Below are 17,019 nucleotides of genomic sequence, written 5' to 3'. Positions count from 1 at the left end.
TGTGGCATAGGTTTGGTTCAGAAGCAGACAAAATAAATAAAGGAGGCTGTTTTTCTTGGGATGGAAATTTTTCTCCAAATAAAAAAGTCTTGGGACGATTTTTATCGATTTGAACAGTTTTTTGGCGGTACAGAACTTGAAAATGCCTGAGTAGTCAATATGATGTAAAATGTTTGCTTTTTTCAAAGCCATGTTATTGATTTCTGAGAACAGTGACCCCAACCCCAAGTGGCATCTACAGGAAAATAAAGAGCATGAAATATTCTTGAGTTCCAAGATACACGAACAATGGGTCCTTCACTTTCTGATGTAGCCACTCCAGTCTATATCAGTTTCTTTGACTTTTAACCACGATTATCTAAGCGATTACGATTGAATATATGTTATTCAGAGAACATTTTACTTAAGCAGATATGAATTGCAAGCCATGGTAACTATGAAAATTACATATCTCCTTCCATCCCTCATGATATATCCTATTTAGGAAAATAAGAACTTTAAAATTGAACATTGAATTTTTATATAACAACAAAGTTAAATGGCATAATGCCAAAAAATCATGGAATTGTATTTCTTTTATATGATATGAGTCAATCAAGGCCCACTGTTATGTAACGTTAGAGCTCGAATCTGTATAACCCAAACATCAAATTATTGTTGATGAAGCATTAAAAATATTAAAACATGCACATAAAAAAAGAATGGAACGGGAAGGATCAGATAAAACTATTATTGCTTTACTGTCTTTAAAGCTTTTGCGCAGCGGCGTAACGCAGTTTGGGGCACCTTAGTCCGATAACTGAGGGTGCCAAGATATTTTTACATCCCTGCTTTTTAAACCTTGCTCAAGTTAAGCTTGTTTTGTAAAGTTCCAAAAGTTCTTTGACTGAATCATATAAGTCAGTTCATCTCTAGTTAACAGAACAATCATCATCTTACATCTTGCTGCACTGATTAATGCAATAGCTACACCAAAGGATTGGACCTTCTAGCAGACCGCAGATAATGGCCTCGTTTCAGAAAGTGCAAGGAAGTGCAAGAAAGAAGCTGTTAATTTTAAAAGAAGGAAACAGGCACCGCGAAGCAGGGGGGCTGGGGGGGGGCTTTAGCAAATTTTTGCAAAAAACGCCAAATATTAAGTATCGAACTACCAGAAAAGCCTCTTTTTATACGGTTTTAGTCCCCCACTTTTTGAGACCCCCCACTTTTCTCAACGCTCCGCGTTGTCTGGGAAAGGAGGAAACACAGTAAGGACTGCAACCATTTTATTATTAAGAATTTGATATTTAACATTTAGCATCTAAGAACGTAAAGGTGGAAAATCATGTTCCTATGTTTGAGTTGACAGGGCCAAAAGTGGATTTCGTTAAATATGATTGGAGATATGATTGGTCTAAGGAACATTGAAACACTGATAGTCTTTGCTACCTTATCTGGGGTGCATTACAGATTATGGTTTGTGGCGAAGTCCAGCAAATTGTTATTGTAGATAAAAGCAGTTTACGATGTTGAAGTACTCGTAAAAGGGTATCATCAAAATATCCATGGATATTTAAACATGCTCTAGAATGAATTCCTGAACTAAAACACTTAACTGTTGGAAAACCTTTAAAAACTTTGGTTCGATGACGGAACGATGACAAAATGTCTAGAGAAGAAACCGAAAACCAATTCGTAATGAGAAAGGCCAATAGAGTAATTTCTAGACAGTCTCCACAAGACGGCTATGTTTAAAGAAGTTTGAGTTGTTTCTTTCTGAGACCATCAGTATTTCTGAAGAGACATGGATCATCTCCCGAATGAAGTGAAAGATGACTGTATTGACAATACTGGGTAAAGTTCTCTCCATGGCTTTTAAACCATGGTTAACCTGTAGTTTGTTACTTTTAAACAGGGAACTGAATGGGTAACAAATAAATAGGGAGGAGGAATATGAATTTTATTCTGCAAGCACTAACATAAGCAAGAATGCAGATATTTTAATAAAGACAAAATGCCTTGGTGGAAATTTCAGAAATACTGGATAATGATTATAACCTCAAAGTAACCAGCTGGGCGAGCTTAAAGGGGATAGAATTCTCATGACCAAAGAAAACACGATGAACAGTTACCGCAAGACATACCATCAATTCTTTTGACAAAATCTTCGCTTAATTCACGTTGCTTCCCCGCAGACCTAAATTGTATCGATTAAAAGATCCATCATGTTTTAGATAAAAACTTTTCAATTAGCAAAACAATAAGATCAACTTATTCAATTCATTTGCTTGACCTAACGGCGAGGCAATCAATCCGCTTACACGGATATTTGTTTCGTTTTCCAATCACTCTTTGATTCTGCCTAACCCTGATGGTTTGTCAATCCAAGGACAGACGATAACATCAATGTAAAATGAGAAGGATATCAGACAAAATTAGCAAAAATGTCCAGATTTGATGAAGGAAATGAAAACCATTATCGGTTGTTAAAATATCTGGAAATTATACATCAGTTCGTTCTCAAGATTACCAACCATCTGTGTCTTTCTATAAAAACCTTTCTAATTAGAGAAAAAAATGCAACTGTTTCGTAATAGACAACTTCAAGGTTCTCTTATCCTCAACTCAATAACTGACTTACAAAAAATCCATCGTCTGCTACCATTTTTTGCGAATCAAGCAGTTAAATTAGGAACATTGATACTTAGGAAAATTAATGCTTGATTTATAAAACTAATTCTATGTACATACAGTTGTGTACCAGGGGATACAGAACAAATCCGAAGGAGGGGCAAGTGATCACAAAGAGTGCCAATGCCAATAAATCGGCGACGAAGATAGATTATTTATTTCGTTTGGATATATATAATGTACACTTCTTAATAACTGAACGAGAACTGTACTGTATAAATGTCATGAACGCCGTTTTCAATAATAAGTTCACTGCAAAATGATCTACGGTTAACTCAGGAACTGACAAAACAACTCTGACTGGATAAAAATAGACTTGCGATTAATCTAGATGAAGGAATTCCGAGGCAAAGCTAATTAAGACAGCCAAACGTCGCCTGATGATAAAAGGCCTGGACATATTTTTGGTAACAAGAGAATAAATGTTATAGAATAAAAGTCAGTCAATATATGTTCCTAAAACTGAAGCTTAGACTGAATGTATCAATCTCCACATCAAGCCCCATTCCCAAAGTTTCCCTTGTCAACCATTATCAAAAGCTTTTTTGCAATTCTATTTATCAAAAAACTAAAAAGACTCATTATTAACAATAAGCCATTGCACTGTGCATGCATCCCATAATGCATTTCAGGCAATCGTGAATAAATTTTGGTCGATCCGTGGAAGTTTACCGCCATTGTTAGGATCGGCGCCTGGATAATTTGCCAAGCATGCAAATGGTTGGTTATCAGGCTAGCAAAAGCTCGTTGTTAGCAAAAAGTCTCTAACAGTCTAGAGAAGATGACTCTTACTTGTAGTTTATAACTGTGAGAAAATATGAACTTTATTTCATTACAGATTTCCAGATAGTCAAAGTATATTGTACAAAGCAGAATTAAATACAGAAGGATTTACAAATTTCGCTGAGGTTATGAAGCTTGCATAAATCTTTAATGGAATACAAAAACGTCACTATAGCTGTAAATAAATTAGACTGCAGTATTTCTATCGAATGTGTCCCAACTTACGTTCTTTAGACAAGCTTTTGAGTCTTCGACAGAGTGACAGAGGGCAATTTACCCCTAGATACCCCAGATATGCATAAAGAGCGTTAGATAAATTCTCTTAAATGTCTTAATGTCTCAAAAACAACACAATTTAGTTTACAATGTAATTTCAGTATATCTTTGAATCTTGTTGCTCAAGGAAACACGAAAATATAGTTATCGTCTTCGATTTTTGCTTTTAACATAAATCAGCCAATGTTACTACGATAGGGCTTGCTTACATAGGGGTAGCTAGTACGGGGATACCCACATAAATAAGAAGGGGGAAGATAGCTACTTTTATGTTTCTATTTCATATAGTAACGGCATAGTTGTATAACATACATATTCGGATGTAATAAAGCACTTTAAAACACGTCTCTTTGCAATAGCCTAGTCCGTACATACTCACGATGAACTCTACAATAGCTGGCCCAGTGACAACGTTCGCAATAATGATTTATTTGCTTTGCAGGAAAAATAAAAGTTGCAGGCCGTTTGAAACGTTCATTCAATGCATGAACAACAATCTGAGAATGATTCTAGAATATCAAATCCAAGGTTAAACTTTATTCAAGTGAAGCAAAATGAAGGAATTCGAAACTGGGTGTCGTTGAAAGTTTTATGTTTGAATTCACCGGTAGTCTCATTGCTCCAGGTTGCCTCCTTCATGATTGGTCCAGCATTTGTCACATGGAATAGCTTGACAGGGACATAGTTGCCATTGAATGTATGTGTCGCGTAAATGTAAATCGCATCATAGCCCTCTCCTTGATTGTGGAATCCCTGAAACCAATGCCATCGGTCAGCCTCAACTCCGTTAACAGTCTCGGTTCCATCGTATGAATAATAGAGTGGAATTTGAAACGGTCCTAATGGCAGCGGTGTTAACTTTTCACATGTCCGTGTTATCCAATTTATCTCATACTGAAAAAAATATGATGCGAAAATAATCAATCTAAATTCAACAACAGATGCAGGAACATTTTAAAGAGATGATTTAGATAATATTTGAAGGTCTCCTCGAGCCTTCTCCACTCTCTTCTGATAAAGCCAATTTCATGACAGGCGAAGAGTAATTTTGCATATGTTCAATTAAGAGAGGATGCATTAAGTCAACTGAACGATTAAGCAACCAGTGCTTTTTTATCATGAATACAAATGCATATTACCTTCTGGAGAAAGTTGGAAGAAACAAGAACGAATAAAAGGTACACAATACAAATTTACAGACCTTAGATCAATGTCAAAAATATTTTCAGCTTTTGAAGGATAGCTTTCCATTTGACTACTCTTTTATTTTTGCCTGCTTGAATTCAGAGCCTACAAAGGGTCTCTAAAAGGAGCTTTTAAGAAAAGATAAAAGGTCTATGGGAAATGCTGGAATAGTTTAAAGCTTGGGCGTGATGACCCACCGGGAGTCGGTAAATTTCCTGGTAGGCCCCTTAAAACTTTTTTATGTGAGCCCCTTGGATTTTTCTTCCCTTTAAGCTTTTATGATTTGTAACATCAGATTTGCGAGAAAAAACTAGTGAAATAAAGTCCTACGCTGCCTCCGCGACACTCATTATCATGATTTTCCCGGCCCATGAATATTCCTACCACGCCCCTGGTATAATGTGATGTGGATGATATGAAAAAATTCATAGCTCTTTAAGATATCGCTAATAAGTAATTTTTTAATTTTAGTCGCGAGAAGACAGAAGTGGCTAAATTCATATGCTGGGTTAGATCGTCCTATTACCATACCTGTGCAACGCCTGAGAAAATCAGCATTGTCGTGTCGATTCCATCTGAACCCAAAATATCCTCCCGGAATCTTCCATTGGCCTTTGTGTCTTGATACCTATAACCGTAAACAATTAGGAATTAGGAAAGCTCTTTGGAACCTTGTGAGAAAATATGAACCTATTAAATCCACAACTGGGTATATTTTTCATCGTGTTCTTTCGGACTCTTATTCTGACGTTTTATGCGCTGAGCAGTGTCAAACGAAAAAGCTTTTAGTATGTCGTGAAATGTTTGCTTTTTTCAAAGCCATTTTCAAGTTCTGTACCGCCAAAAATTTTTCACTATCATTTTTGCACCCCATGTACACGCTCTAACTTCCAATGGAAGAAGGGAATGGCCTTTGATACTAAACTTTATGCTAGACTAGACAACATATCCATGCAACATTACATGTGTTTAGGGGCTTAGGAACAAAAGCTTTAGTCAGGATTGTAAAAAAGAATCTACGCCATGCCTAGAAATTTCTAGCAATTCCTGGTTAAAGGGCAAATCCTGTTTAAGATTGATTAAGCCTTGTTTCACTAACGTTAAACAAATAATTATAAGCTAAGAACGTAAAATGCATATTTATCACCGATATTAATTACCATAAAATAAAATATGAAATAAATTGAATGAAAAACTGAAACAATGAAACACCTCTAATGAAAGGTAGAAAAAGTCACAAACATAAAATCAATATTTTAAAATGAATTTTCGTGAAATGCAAACCTGATGCCTGAAAATGTTGTGGTGACGCATCCCATTGGATTACATGTTTGCTTTTCGCCTGTATATGTCATTAAGTAGGATGTTGGAAACTTCGGCGGAACTTCGAATGGTTGACATGGGTTTTCAAGGCTCTCTGGACAAGCAGGCCCATCGAAGCAGGCACATCTAAGGAAAAATTTAAGTTAGAATTTGAGACATTATCATTGAGAGGTGTGCGAGGATGGCTCAGTTGTTAGCGGCGCTGACTACAGACCCAAGGGCTCGAGTCCCTGACATGACCAAACTTTCACCCAGAGTGGGGAGAGTCGCCAGCTCTCTGTAATTCCAGGCGCAGGAATCACGAGGTGTGGTCACATCGAAAGGAAGGACCAGGACACTGCTCGATAAGCATAAGCTTCTCAGTGTCCTAAAAACTACCTTCGGATGCTAGGTAGCAACAAATACAATTACAATACAAATATATTATCATTGAACTACGAATTATTAGTTATCATTTAAATCTTCTAATAAAATTTTGTCTTTTTACACGAATCAGGTTTCAAACCGACCCATTTCTTGTTTAAAAAATTGTTTTTTTACCAACCCGCAAAATATCCTTAGAATTTTACAGACCACTACTGTGTCCAGTCCACAGTAACGATTTTGTCACCTGAGATAGCGATTTTGCATTTTTTACCATAAAAATCATCAGTCTACACTTAAGTTTAAATATTAAGTTTGATATATTAACCTTAATCGCATGAATAAGTAATCAAGGATTTAATCTGTTTCCTGCATCACTATTCCTGCATCACATCACTTATTCAGTCACAAGAAATCAGAAATTCCAATCGCTGGCGATAAACGGTGAAGTAAGAAACTGTTAATTCCCTATGCATGTCGGGAAACTCGGCTAGCCGGGAAACTCGCCTCCATGTAAACAGGCCCTTAATAACAGCCGAAAAGTACTGGATAATCAGGGCAACTCACTCCATGGAAATCTTGTATACCTTGGGTCGAAACTCCATTGTTTTATCAGAACTGAATATCCTTCTGTTTTCATGGAAATCTCGTGCGTTATTTGCAAGAGTAATTCCCCTTCGCTTGATTAACATTAGGCCTGATGAGGCAGACAGTTGAGATATTTGATTTTTGGCACCAATCTATGATGTAATTTTAGTACATACCTTGTCCCTTCCTTGCATTCATATGTTTTATTGTTGTATGTTCCCGTGGTCGGGTTGATTAGACAGTCATAATACCCGACCAGGCCCTTTTGGCAGTAGTTCCCAGGGGGGCCAGTGGAACAAAAATCGTCAGCATCCTCCAAAGTGTCTTGCTGTGGCAACCAATACGAGGCAGCAAATGTTGACAAGACAGTGACTGCAATACTTAGGAGAACGGGGAAGTTGATTTGTGACGGCATCTCTAAAAAAATTATCATTCATAAAAAATTGCTACATACGTCTTTTTAGTCTATAGTGATAGCAAGTATAGTTTCATCTCAACATTAACGTATTTAAGGGTTCTCTCTACAGGTTACCCCTTTCTCCAGGCCCGTCGCTAGTTATTATGCTCACGGGGGATTTTCAAGTCCCATTTACCAATAAAGTGGGTGAGCCATCCTTTATTTGCTGGCAAGTATGGAATTCTGCTGACTAAGCAGCTATAGATGGCAAAAAACTCACCGCTTTTGCAATTGAATTTTTTAGGGGGTGTCACACCCCACACACCCAACTATAGCGATGGACCTACCTCTAACAACCTTTAAAAGTGTACTCTATGGAAAGTTTCTATGACTAGAAGATAAAAAACAGTAGAGATAACGACATTGACCCTCATTGAACAGGAGTAGCTTATACCTCCTGCAGGATGCTTTGAATGAAATGAGATCAACTTTATCAATAAAAAATCGTCTGATCAACGAAGGATTATCCCTGGTTATTTGCAGTGTGATGTTGTTTGAATAGAAGAATCAGAGCTGAATCACGGTAAAGTTATTTTTCAAGCTTGAAATCCAAACAGGCTCACAAGCACATTCTGTCACGCGTAAGGCGATTAAAATAAAGACAATCATTCTTTAAATGGCGCAAAAATCCTTCAAGATGACCAGGAAGTAAGATCAGATGGCAGATAAAGCTTATCCAGCATATTGCAACATTTGCAACATGATAATGGGTCGAAACGTTAGAGTCAAAATTTTTTAATCAGGATGTTAAAAAGGTCCCTGCATTTTTGTTTGGTACGCGCTCAAGCTCCTACACTCTCTGACAGGCACATTATCCCATCTAATACCAATTAAGACCGCTGTTAGTTACTCTAGTTATTATATAGGACCTTTATATGACTGCATTTCTGCACTGATTTCTATGTTGGGCGCTACCAGATATCGAAGATTCGTCTCAATTAAAGTCTCAATGGACTTCAACACTTTTATTTGGATATATATTTAGATATGAGGTAAAATACTTCCTTAGAAGGGAAAACGTTTTTTTCGTGAAAATCCAGATTCCCGCAGTTTGTAAAAATGATTTCAGATCTTGCGTAAAGGTACCATTCAAGCCCGATAGGTTAACAATACGCGAGAAGTACCAAAGATGGTGCATTTCGAGGGCAGGTTAACGAGAATTTTTAAAAAAACGGGGTTTACAACATAATGTTGGGTATCTCGTCGAACTAAACGGCATCTTTGTTTCTTGGGTAGCCTTTGGCCCTTTGATTGACCACCGTCAGATGGCCCCACGGCCCCACGGCCCCACGGCCCCACGGCCCCACGGCCCCACGGCCACTGGCCGGAGAATGGTTGTAGAAACAAAGAGAAATTGAAGAAGGCACCCAAAAATTTGAAAATCTTTATAGCCCTTAAAATTAAAAAAAAAACAGCCATAAAAAATAAAAAAATCAGAACTGACTTTTAAAAACCTCCTGTTTTTAAGTATGAATATGTTTGCTGAACAAGTTTGCACTGTGAAATTTAGGCATTAACGTTTTATAATGAAAATATTTGAATTGAACGATTTTTTATTAATTGATAAAAGAATTTTGCTTACCACCGGTTTATAGAAATATTTATAATCGAAAAAAAATTTCCAGTGTATCCCGTTTTCCGACCACGCCCATTTTTAACCCATTTAAATGAGGAAGATTTTATAGTACGATTTTCTTGGCCGGAGGAAGGTTAACAACCTTTCTGGACTCTGACCATCCTATGGCCGTGACTGACCATTTGGTTTTCATATTACATTTGTGAAGTTCTTTGTTATGAATAAAACTTTTTTACAATTAATAGAATCGCTTTTAAACAAAATTTCACTCTTATCGAAAGTGCCTCGAGGCTTAGATTGAACTGGACTCCAGAATAGACTTTAATCTCATTCTACACACTCGATGTTATGACCTCGTCTCAATAACCTCCAGCAATTGAGGAAAAATTAGAACGACAAAGGGTTTTAAGGGTGATTACAACTAAACCTAATGCTAAATTTATGTTCTTATACTTTCATCTGAAAAGCGGAAAGCCGCACTTAAGATCTTCCTGAGAAATCAGAAATTAAGACAGGCGTCATGCTAATTTGAATGCCCCCGCCACCCCAGACTGGTAACGCTCTTTTTAAGCACGAAATGACCCAGGTTAGCCAGAAAGCGGCTTTTGCGAAAAACAAAGGAACTTTTAGTTAAAATATCAACTACAAGCAGGTATAAAAAAAGTCTAGGGGCTGAGTTATGCTGTTCTTTTCATGTCCATTTTCAACAAGTTTATTTATTCTGAGATTAAAGCGTGCGTCATTACCAATTCACTCCAGAGACGCGGGAGCGTGGGGGCTCTCAGTGGCGTTAGCTTCCCGATATTCACTTTTTCGACCACTCCCCCTACAATCAGTCAATAGGTTGCGTTTTTACTGAAATCGCATTTATGAAAACAAAATATGGTTGAAGGATATTTTTAATTCCTCGATATTTTGAGCCATTAATGAAAAGTTTATAAATAAAACAAGATTCGACTTATTTCAAGAATGGAAGAGGCGATGGGGCAAACCAGCCCATGGAAATCTCGCACACCTTAGATGGAATCCTGTTGTGTTTTAAAAACCATTCTATTTCGATGGAAATCGCGTACCCAATATGCAAAATTGCATCGCTCTTCGGAAAGAGGGAGACGGAAATTTTGACCCAAAAAATTTGCAATTGAATAAGTAACGTCCAAAATTTGAACAAGAAAAGTCAACTGGCTTGACGATTGATGAACAACTGTGTTCGAAGTTTCATGTGTCTAAAGACCAAATTTTCGAATCAATATGTTTGGCAAAAAACGTCATGCATCTCATTGTGGAAAATCTTGACGATAATTTAAGAACTTGCATGTTTGGTTTATAAATTTGTTTACATGAAAGAGTTAATGGCAGCGGCCGCAAAATGATGCAGATAATTATTCCAGTAATGAAATGATACAAGTTTGCTAAACAAAACTATATTCGAAATGTCGTTGCACAGTATACTTCACATTCTTGTTATTATGCACAAGGAAGGTAAGTAAACAAACATAAACATGCAAGAAAAAGCTCACAGCATCTCCGTGAGCAAGAACGTAAAACATAGTGCGATTACCTTTCTATGACGTGTTGCTCTGCTAAACAGATATGCTAAAATCCACGGGTTAATGTGCGTCTTTCTTCGATAAAGTCCAGCAAATTTCGATGTTTCCCGGTCTACGATTTTATCAGCTGCACCTCAAGTTTAGCATGTCACAATATCTGAGACTATTTGGGAGAACGCGTCTTTTTATACAAGCCAGTAGAGCTGGGCAATGCGCCAAGTTAAATGTTTCCAGACAATTTCTATCTTGTGTTTATTTTGATTGACATGTTAGTGATTCGACGTAATTGCTGGTGAGTTTTTATCGTGAGGTTAGTCGTCTGCGTTAAATCACGCGCGCAAAAGAACAAGCAAACACGCCCATTCAGGGGGTCAGCTAAAACTGTGTTTGTTTGTGTGTATTTGATTGTCTTCGCGATTATTCGAGTTAACTTTGCACGCTCATATTTGCTATCACATTTCTTTATTTGCAATTTATTTTGGGGAAAAGTTCTACTACAAGAGATGATCAGAAAACAGAGATTTGCATTCAGCGCACAAACTTGAATTGTCCACGCTGTGTATACGTGAGAACACGTCGAGAACATCCATACTTTCTTAAAATATATACAATACAACCTGTAGGAACACAAAAGGGCGCGTAGCTCGAAAGCTCCTCTGAGTTATTTCTACATGTCCTTCAGTATTTAATTTTTCCTCACTAACAATTTCATATGACAATTTCAAATCTTCTAATCGTTTATGTTAGCACTATCGTATAGTTGAAGTACTTTTCAAACTGGGCAGTAGTGACATTTCTGATTATCCCCTTTGCGCATATTGTATTATGCAGCTTGGGTAATGTTTACGGGCAGATGCGTCGTCGTGTGTTGTACTGGGCTGGACATGTCCACCCCAATTTTCCCAGAGGTCAATTTTCTAGTTTCTTGAAATCCCTCAAAAAACCTTTTGGGTTGGGGGGGGGGGGGGGTGGAGGGTGGAGGATGGTCAGATCGATTTCAATTTTCGTTCCTGCAAGAAAGTTCTCGTTACAAAAATTCCTGTTAGGGAAGTTGCTTGTGGTTTTTGAAGTAGATCAAAATTACCAACAGGGGGTTTCCCACGTTTTTAGAGGGTCTTAAAGGGGGATCGAGAAACTTTTTTGTCCAACCAAGTTTTTCAGGCTGGCGACGCCACTGGTTACTGGGAGCATTTGCTAAGCAAAGCAAAACAAATTCTGCAGCGAGGGGCATTTCACGTAAGAGACTTCCAACAAAACAAAATGATTTCTAGGGATTTTGAGACAACACATTAGGCTATCAACCGACGGTGAATGAAATTTCTATGGAGTGTTTTACACCTCGTTCTGCATTGTACACCTTTAATTAGAACCAGATAATTTTGACCGAAGCTGGATGTTCTTAAATTCTTGATATTTTGCGGCACGATTCTTCTTAATATTGATCTTATTTCGACATTCATGTTTCTACAATCGCATACTTTTAATGTTCCAAGACTACTAAACAACAGTATCACATGACATTTTTTTAATCAATTCAACAGTGACATATGAAATCTTAATGAATATTTTCATCAGGTCGCAATTTAATTATTGTCCACTTGTATGGTAGAGTTTTATGAATCAGATGTTTCATGATAGAGTTTTATGAATCAGAGCTAGCCGAGTTGAAGAAAAAATATGGAACTATTCATCAGCACAATCTGCAACTGCTAATGATTGAAATATTCAAACGAAAAACAATCTAAATCCAACATTTATGAAAAACATTTTTACTGAGAGAGATATTTAATATAATCTGAGAAGTGAAAATCATTTGCCGTTGCCAAAAATGAAGACAATATCATACGGGATAGAGAATATTCAGTACAGAGGTCACAATTTGTGGCCCTCATTACCAAGGGAAATTAAAGATTCCAACACACTAGTTGAGTTCAAATGAAAAATAAAATTATGGCATGGAAATATTTGCATCTGCAGATTATGCAAAATTTTCATTAATGATCTAGGGTTTTTGTAGGTTTAGTATGGACATCGTGAAGTAAGTTTTAAATTATTTTGTTGGCGTTTATTAGCTTTTTAGTTATTCACAGAACACATCGATTCTTTCTTCTAATTTTTGACAATAGGCTGCTCATACTCTTACACTCTTCTTTATTTTTTCGACTGCCGGTTATTCTTACGAAGTGTGTTTTGTAAGAAAAAGCGTGTATTTGAAAAACTATCACTTTAACAGGTATTAAACTCCTAGATGTATTTCCATGTTAGGTGAAACCAATGACGGAATTCACCTCATTGGGTGCAACACATGAATCTTGAAAATTTGAGTTTAGTTATAAACTAATCTAATTTTGCTAATCATACAAGCGCCAGAGTATTTTCTCTGATAAAGTCCAGCTTTAACGGCGAAAAATCGAAAGACACATTTTGCAGCCATGATCAATGCTTGCCTATAAAAATGATTTACTGTCTCCACCGATAATTCCTCCGAAATGAATAACAGTTTTCATGAATGCATTGCGTGAATAAGGTCATTGGGACCAAGGATCAAAGATTGTATTATGCATTGTAACAGTTTTACGAAACAGACTGGAGCAAAGTCTTTGGTTAAAGTTGCTTTTTAGCAAAACGAAAAGAGCTCAGAGTGAACGCTTGATCTATGGTGACACATTACCTTGAACTAACAATCATTGGATTTCTTAAAAAAATTTCTTTGAGCTCCATATAAATCCGTGTCATATTTTTGCATGTATATCATTTGAGAAAAAATAACCTTCAACGGAACTGAGGCAGCTGCTGATCGAATTTTTATAGAATCCAGAATTTCTTCTGAAAATAGTTTATATCTCATTTACAACTCTTCAAATTAAGTCAGATCCCCATTTTCTTGCATGCATCTCATTAAACTTCAAACTTTTTTTAAACATTGCTGCAGTATGACTCGCACTTATGCTTATATTTAACAGCTGATTAGCAACGTCTGTTGAAAACATGAGAACTTGTGCTGAAATTGCTTGCTCAACAAATCTCATGAAGAAAGTAACAATGATTGGTTCATCTCTTTTATCAGTTTTGGCAGGAGGCTTCCCAAACCCTCATTCATAACAATAACTCAGATCTGAAAAGTGCATACTCCAGTCAGTATTAATCAAAGTACACGCTTTTTATGACACTTGGCTCAAGTTTCAGCCCGGCGTTTCTTATCATGTGTTTCCTATCTTGTTTCTTATTTCTGTAATCGAATTTCCGGGATGTCGCACTTGTACCTGCAGTTTTATCTTCAGCAAGGGAAAAATATTTGATATAATAGGGTCTTCGGGACCCGGGGGCTAGGGGGCTGGAGCCCCCAAATACTTGTCAAACCGTAGCTTATTTCCTTTATAACAGTATACGGAATGAGCAGGAATACAAAGGGCAACCTCCCCAATATGAATTTCGTTCTGAAGGCACTGTATAACGATGTCAATTTTTGTAAGGTTGTCACTGAAACTGTTGTTTTCTAATGCTATTTTGCTGGCCGCTCCCTGTTGTTCTGTTGCTATTCTTTTTTGCAATTTTGCTGGTATTTTATTTCTTGAGTTTTGTCGAATTTCAGCCTGCCTTGTTTTTTATGTTGTTCTTATTTTCGGGCAAATCTCAGCCTGGTGTTTCTTATAAGACTCGTTCTCAAAAAAAGGCGTTTACCTTAGGAAAGATTGAATAATTGGGGCATCATTGTTCGTCAACAATCGTAACGAAAGAAATTTTTCTTCGGCAGCCAAGGTTTATAAAATTTTTTGGAAGGGGTACCAGCCCAACAATACTAGCTTCGGCCATGAAAAGATTTAAGAAATCTGCTCATCTTTTTTTATGATTTACCTGATGTATACACATAGATCGGAAGACATAAATTTGTGAACAGGCTGTGAACAGGTTTTTGACTTAGCCCTGTTATTCACGTTAAAGAATTTTATATAAACATACATACATACATACATGAACTATAATACTTTTTAACAGCGGGCACTGTGGGTACTATACTCAGTGATTAAGGGCCTGGGCCTTTCAATGGTTCCATATAAATTTTCATATTGCTTAATTCGAAACGCATTTTCTCATAAGAATAAGTCTTTAGAAAAAAAGATGAAAATCCCTGAACTTCTAAACAAAATTAGAATAACGCAAGTTAGAATTCATTAAGACTTGGATGCCTTTTTTTAGTTTTTTAAGAAAATCTTTCATGATGAAGCAATATATAAATAAAGATTTGAATTATTTTATTTGATCTTCAGGCGAATTTACATTAGACATGTCGCTCAAGAACATTTAGAAAGAGCAGCCTTGCGCCAGAAAAATAATGGAGAATGTCGAGGCTCTGTAAAAATTTCTATGCAAAAGGGTGCAATGCTTATCTATATAGAATGATGGAGAGAATGATGCTTAAATGCACGGGTAAAGAATGATGCTTCAACTCGCTTGATTGTCGTGTCGCTAACTTCAAATAAACAAATGTCACTTTGTAGGTCACAAAATACCGTTGCACGACGTAAAGTCTCAAAAAAGCAAAGATTTTCCCTTGTTCAAGACATTAGGATGCAACACATCCAAAACAACATAAGTAATATGGGTTGCATTTTACTCAGCGGATATTGCAAACAAAGATTTGAGTTCAAGGAAATGACCAGTAATATATGACCATTCAAATATGTAACATCACTGCCTTGGGGGAATATATGTCATCCTGTTCTGTGAAAGACAGTTGTTCTTTATTTTCCACGCAAATTGTTCCAATACAATTGTAAAACGAATCAAATGCGCCGGCTCAGGCGTCCTTGCCTAAAGCCTTTCAAATAGATAAATTTCTTATTTCGCGTTTGGCAGATTATCACGTACATTTTTTGTTTGTCAGATATTGTAAATGTTTAAGCACCCATCTGTCTCTTACAGTTATAGTTCGATATTAAAGGGTATTTGCTTGAGAAGTTGAACAATAAAAGGGAAAATTTTTTACTTTCCATAAAGACAGCTTTGCATGCACTATTGTCAGAACTGCCGATAAAATTCTGACACCAGTCCTATTGGTTCAAAACAAGTGTGTACTAGGGAATGGATCCCCTATAAAGGATATGCATACGAAATAGATACAGTGAACGAATAAATGAGTGGAAAAGTCATCAACAATTTTTGCTTCAGGGCTAGATGATGAGCTGAAGCAACTGAACAGCTGATTGTGGCGTAAGATGATATAGTAAACAAAATGATGAAATGACAAACTTTTCTATCAGAGTCAACCAGTTTGACATTGATTTGACATTGTAAACTATTTCTTGTTACAGGCTGTCTGTCTTAATAATTAGATTTATGGCTTAAGTTGTACATCTTGCCATAATTCCATAGCATTACCTCGCACGAGGCACCTATGAAAGCAGTATTCTGATGCTGCTAGCATGGTTTTTATCTTAGAATTGACGGTGCGAAAGGATTTGTTTGGTCTGAACAATATAAAAATTGATTCTATAGCTGAAGCTGAAATTTCAGAGTGGTTTATTGTTTGCTCAAGCAGAGGTAACTTCGTCCTGAAAATGCTTAAGTAAGTGACAGAAAGTAAAATATAATTAAAATAAATAAATGCATTGCTTTAAATGGTTGGGTGATTTTTGATAAACAAGAAATCTTTTCTTCAGAACATAAAAAGTGTCCTTCAATAATAGAACGAGTTGGCTCGGAACCGAACGGTTTGGAGTTTGACCACTCCTCCCTGAGCCAACGGCAAGTGCCAAGTGAAGGACCCAATTTTCAAAGGGTCAACTGTCCCATTAATTATTCCTTAACTGGGAAGGGCCTTTTTTAACGTGGCCCCAGTGATCTTCCATTCTTAAAACAATAAGCCATTGCTCTTATCTATTGTTCCTGACAATTACGAAGCTAAAAACATTTGGCTGTAGTTGAACCATACACGCTTATTTATAAGGAAACTACCTCATATAAGGCATAGTTCCAAAAGTTCCTTATTCGTAGACCTCAAATCATCAAATTATAGTACCAAAAGTTCCTTAATAGTTCCTTAATTTGTTTCGATTAAATAAGCCCTTACATTTACTAGAGAGAGGGGCGAGACAGCACATGCGGAAACTACTTAATGAAGCACTTGACACACGAGTAGCAAACAATCCATGCGAGTACTGGCTGCAAATGAATGCAACCAGCATTTTAGTTCTTGATGCTTGCCGTTATTAAAAAAATTTCAAATCGAAAAGTTCCTTAGGGGATTT

General features: G+C 36.8%; 1 protein-coding gene across 2 annotated transcripts in view; it reads right to left on the bottom strand.

The window, feature by feature from the left end:
* Positions 1 to 2,455: 2,455 nt before the first annotated feature.
* Positions 2,456 to 17,019, bottom strand: part of LOC135688246 (uncharacterized) — a 30,692-nt gene continuing 16,128 nt past the window's right edge. Inside the window, exons 1-5 of one of the 2 annotated variants that reach the window (XM_065205020.2) lie at positions 10,783 to 11,088; positions 7,365 to 7,603; positions 6,199 to 6,363; positions 5,446 to 5,542; positions 2,456 to 4,623 (exon numbers count right to left, since the gene is read on the bottom strand). In XM_065205020.2, the coding sequence (XP_065061092.1) occupies positions 4,270 to 4,623; positions 5,446 to 5,542; positions 6,199 to 6,363; positions 7,365 to 7,603 (855 nt within the window). In that variant the 5' untranslated portion in view covers positions 10,783 to 11,088 and the 3' untranslated portion in view covers positions 2,456 to 4,269. Of the gene's footprint in view, positions 4,624 to 5,445; positions 5,543 to 6,198; positions 6,364 to 7,364; positions 7,606 to 10,782; positions 11,089 to 17,019 lie in introns of those variants that run through there. The other variant, XM_065205019.2, reaches the window with a different exon arrangement.

The sequence above is a fragment of the Rhopilema esculentum genome, chromosome 19, assembly GCF_057945365.1.
Source record: "Rhopilema esculentum isolate cy_ngs chromosome 19, ASM5794536v1, whole genome shotgun sequence".
Classification (NCBI taxonomy): domain Eukaryota; kingdom Metazoa; phylum Cnidaria; class Scyphozoa; order Rhizostomeae; family Rhizostomatidae; genus Rhopilema; species Rhopilema esculentum.
This window is presented reverse-complemented; position numbering and strand designations above follow the sequence as displayed.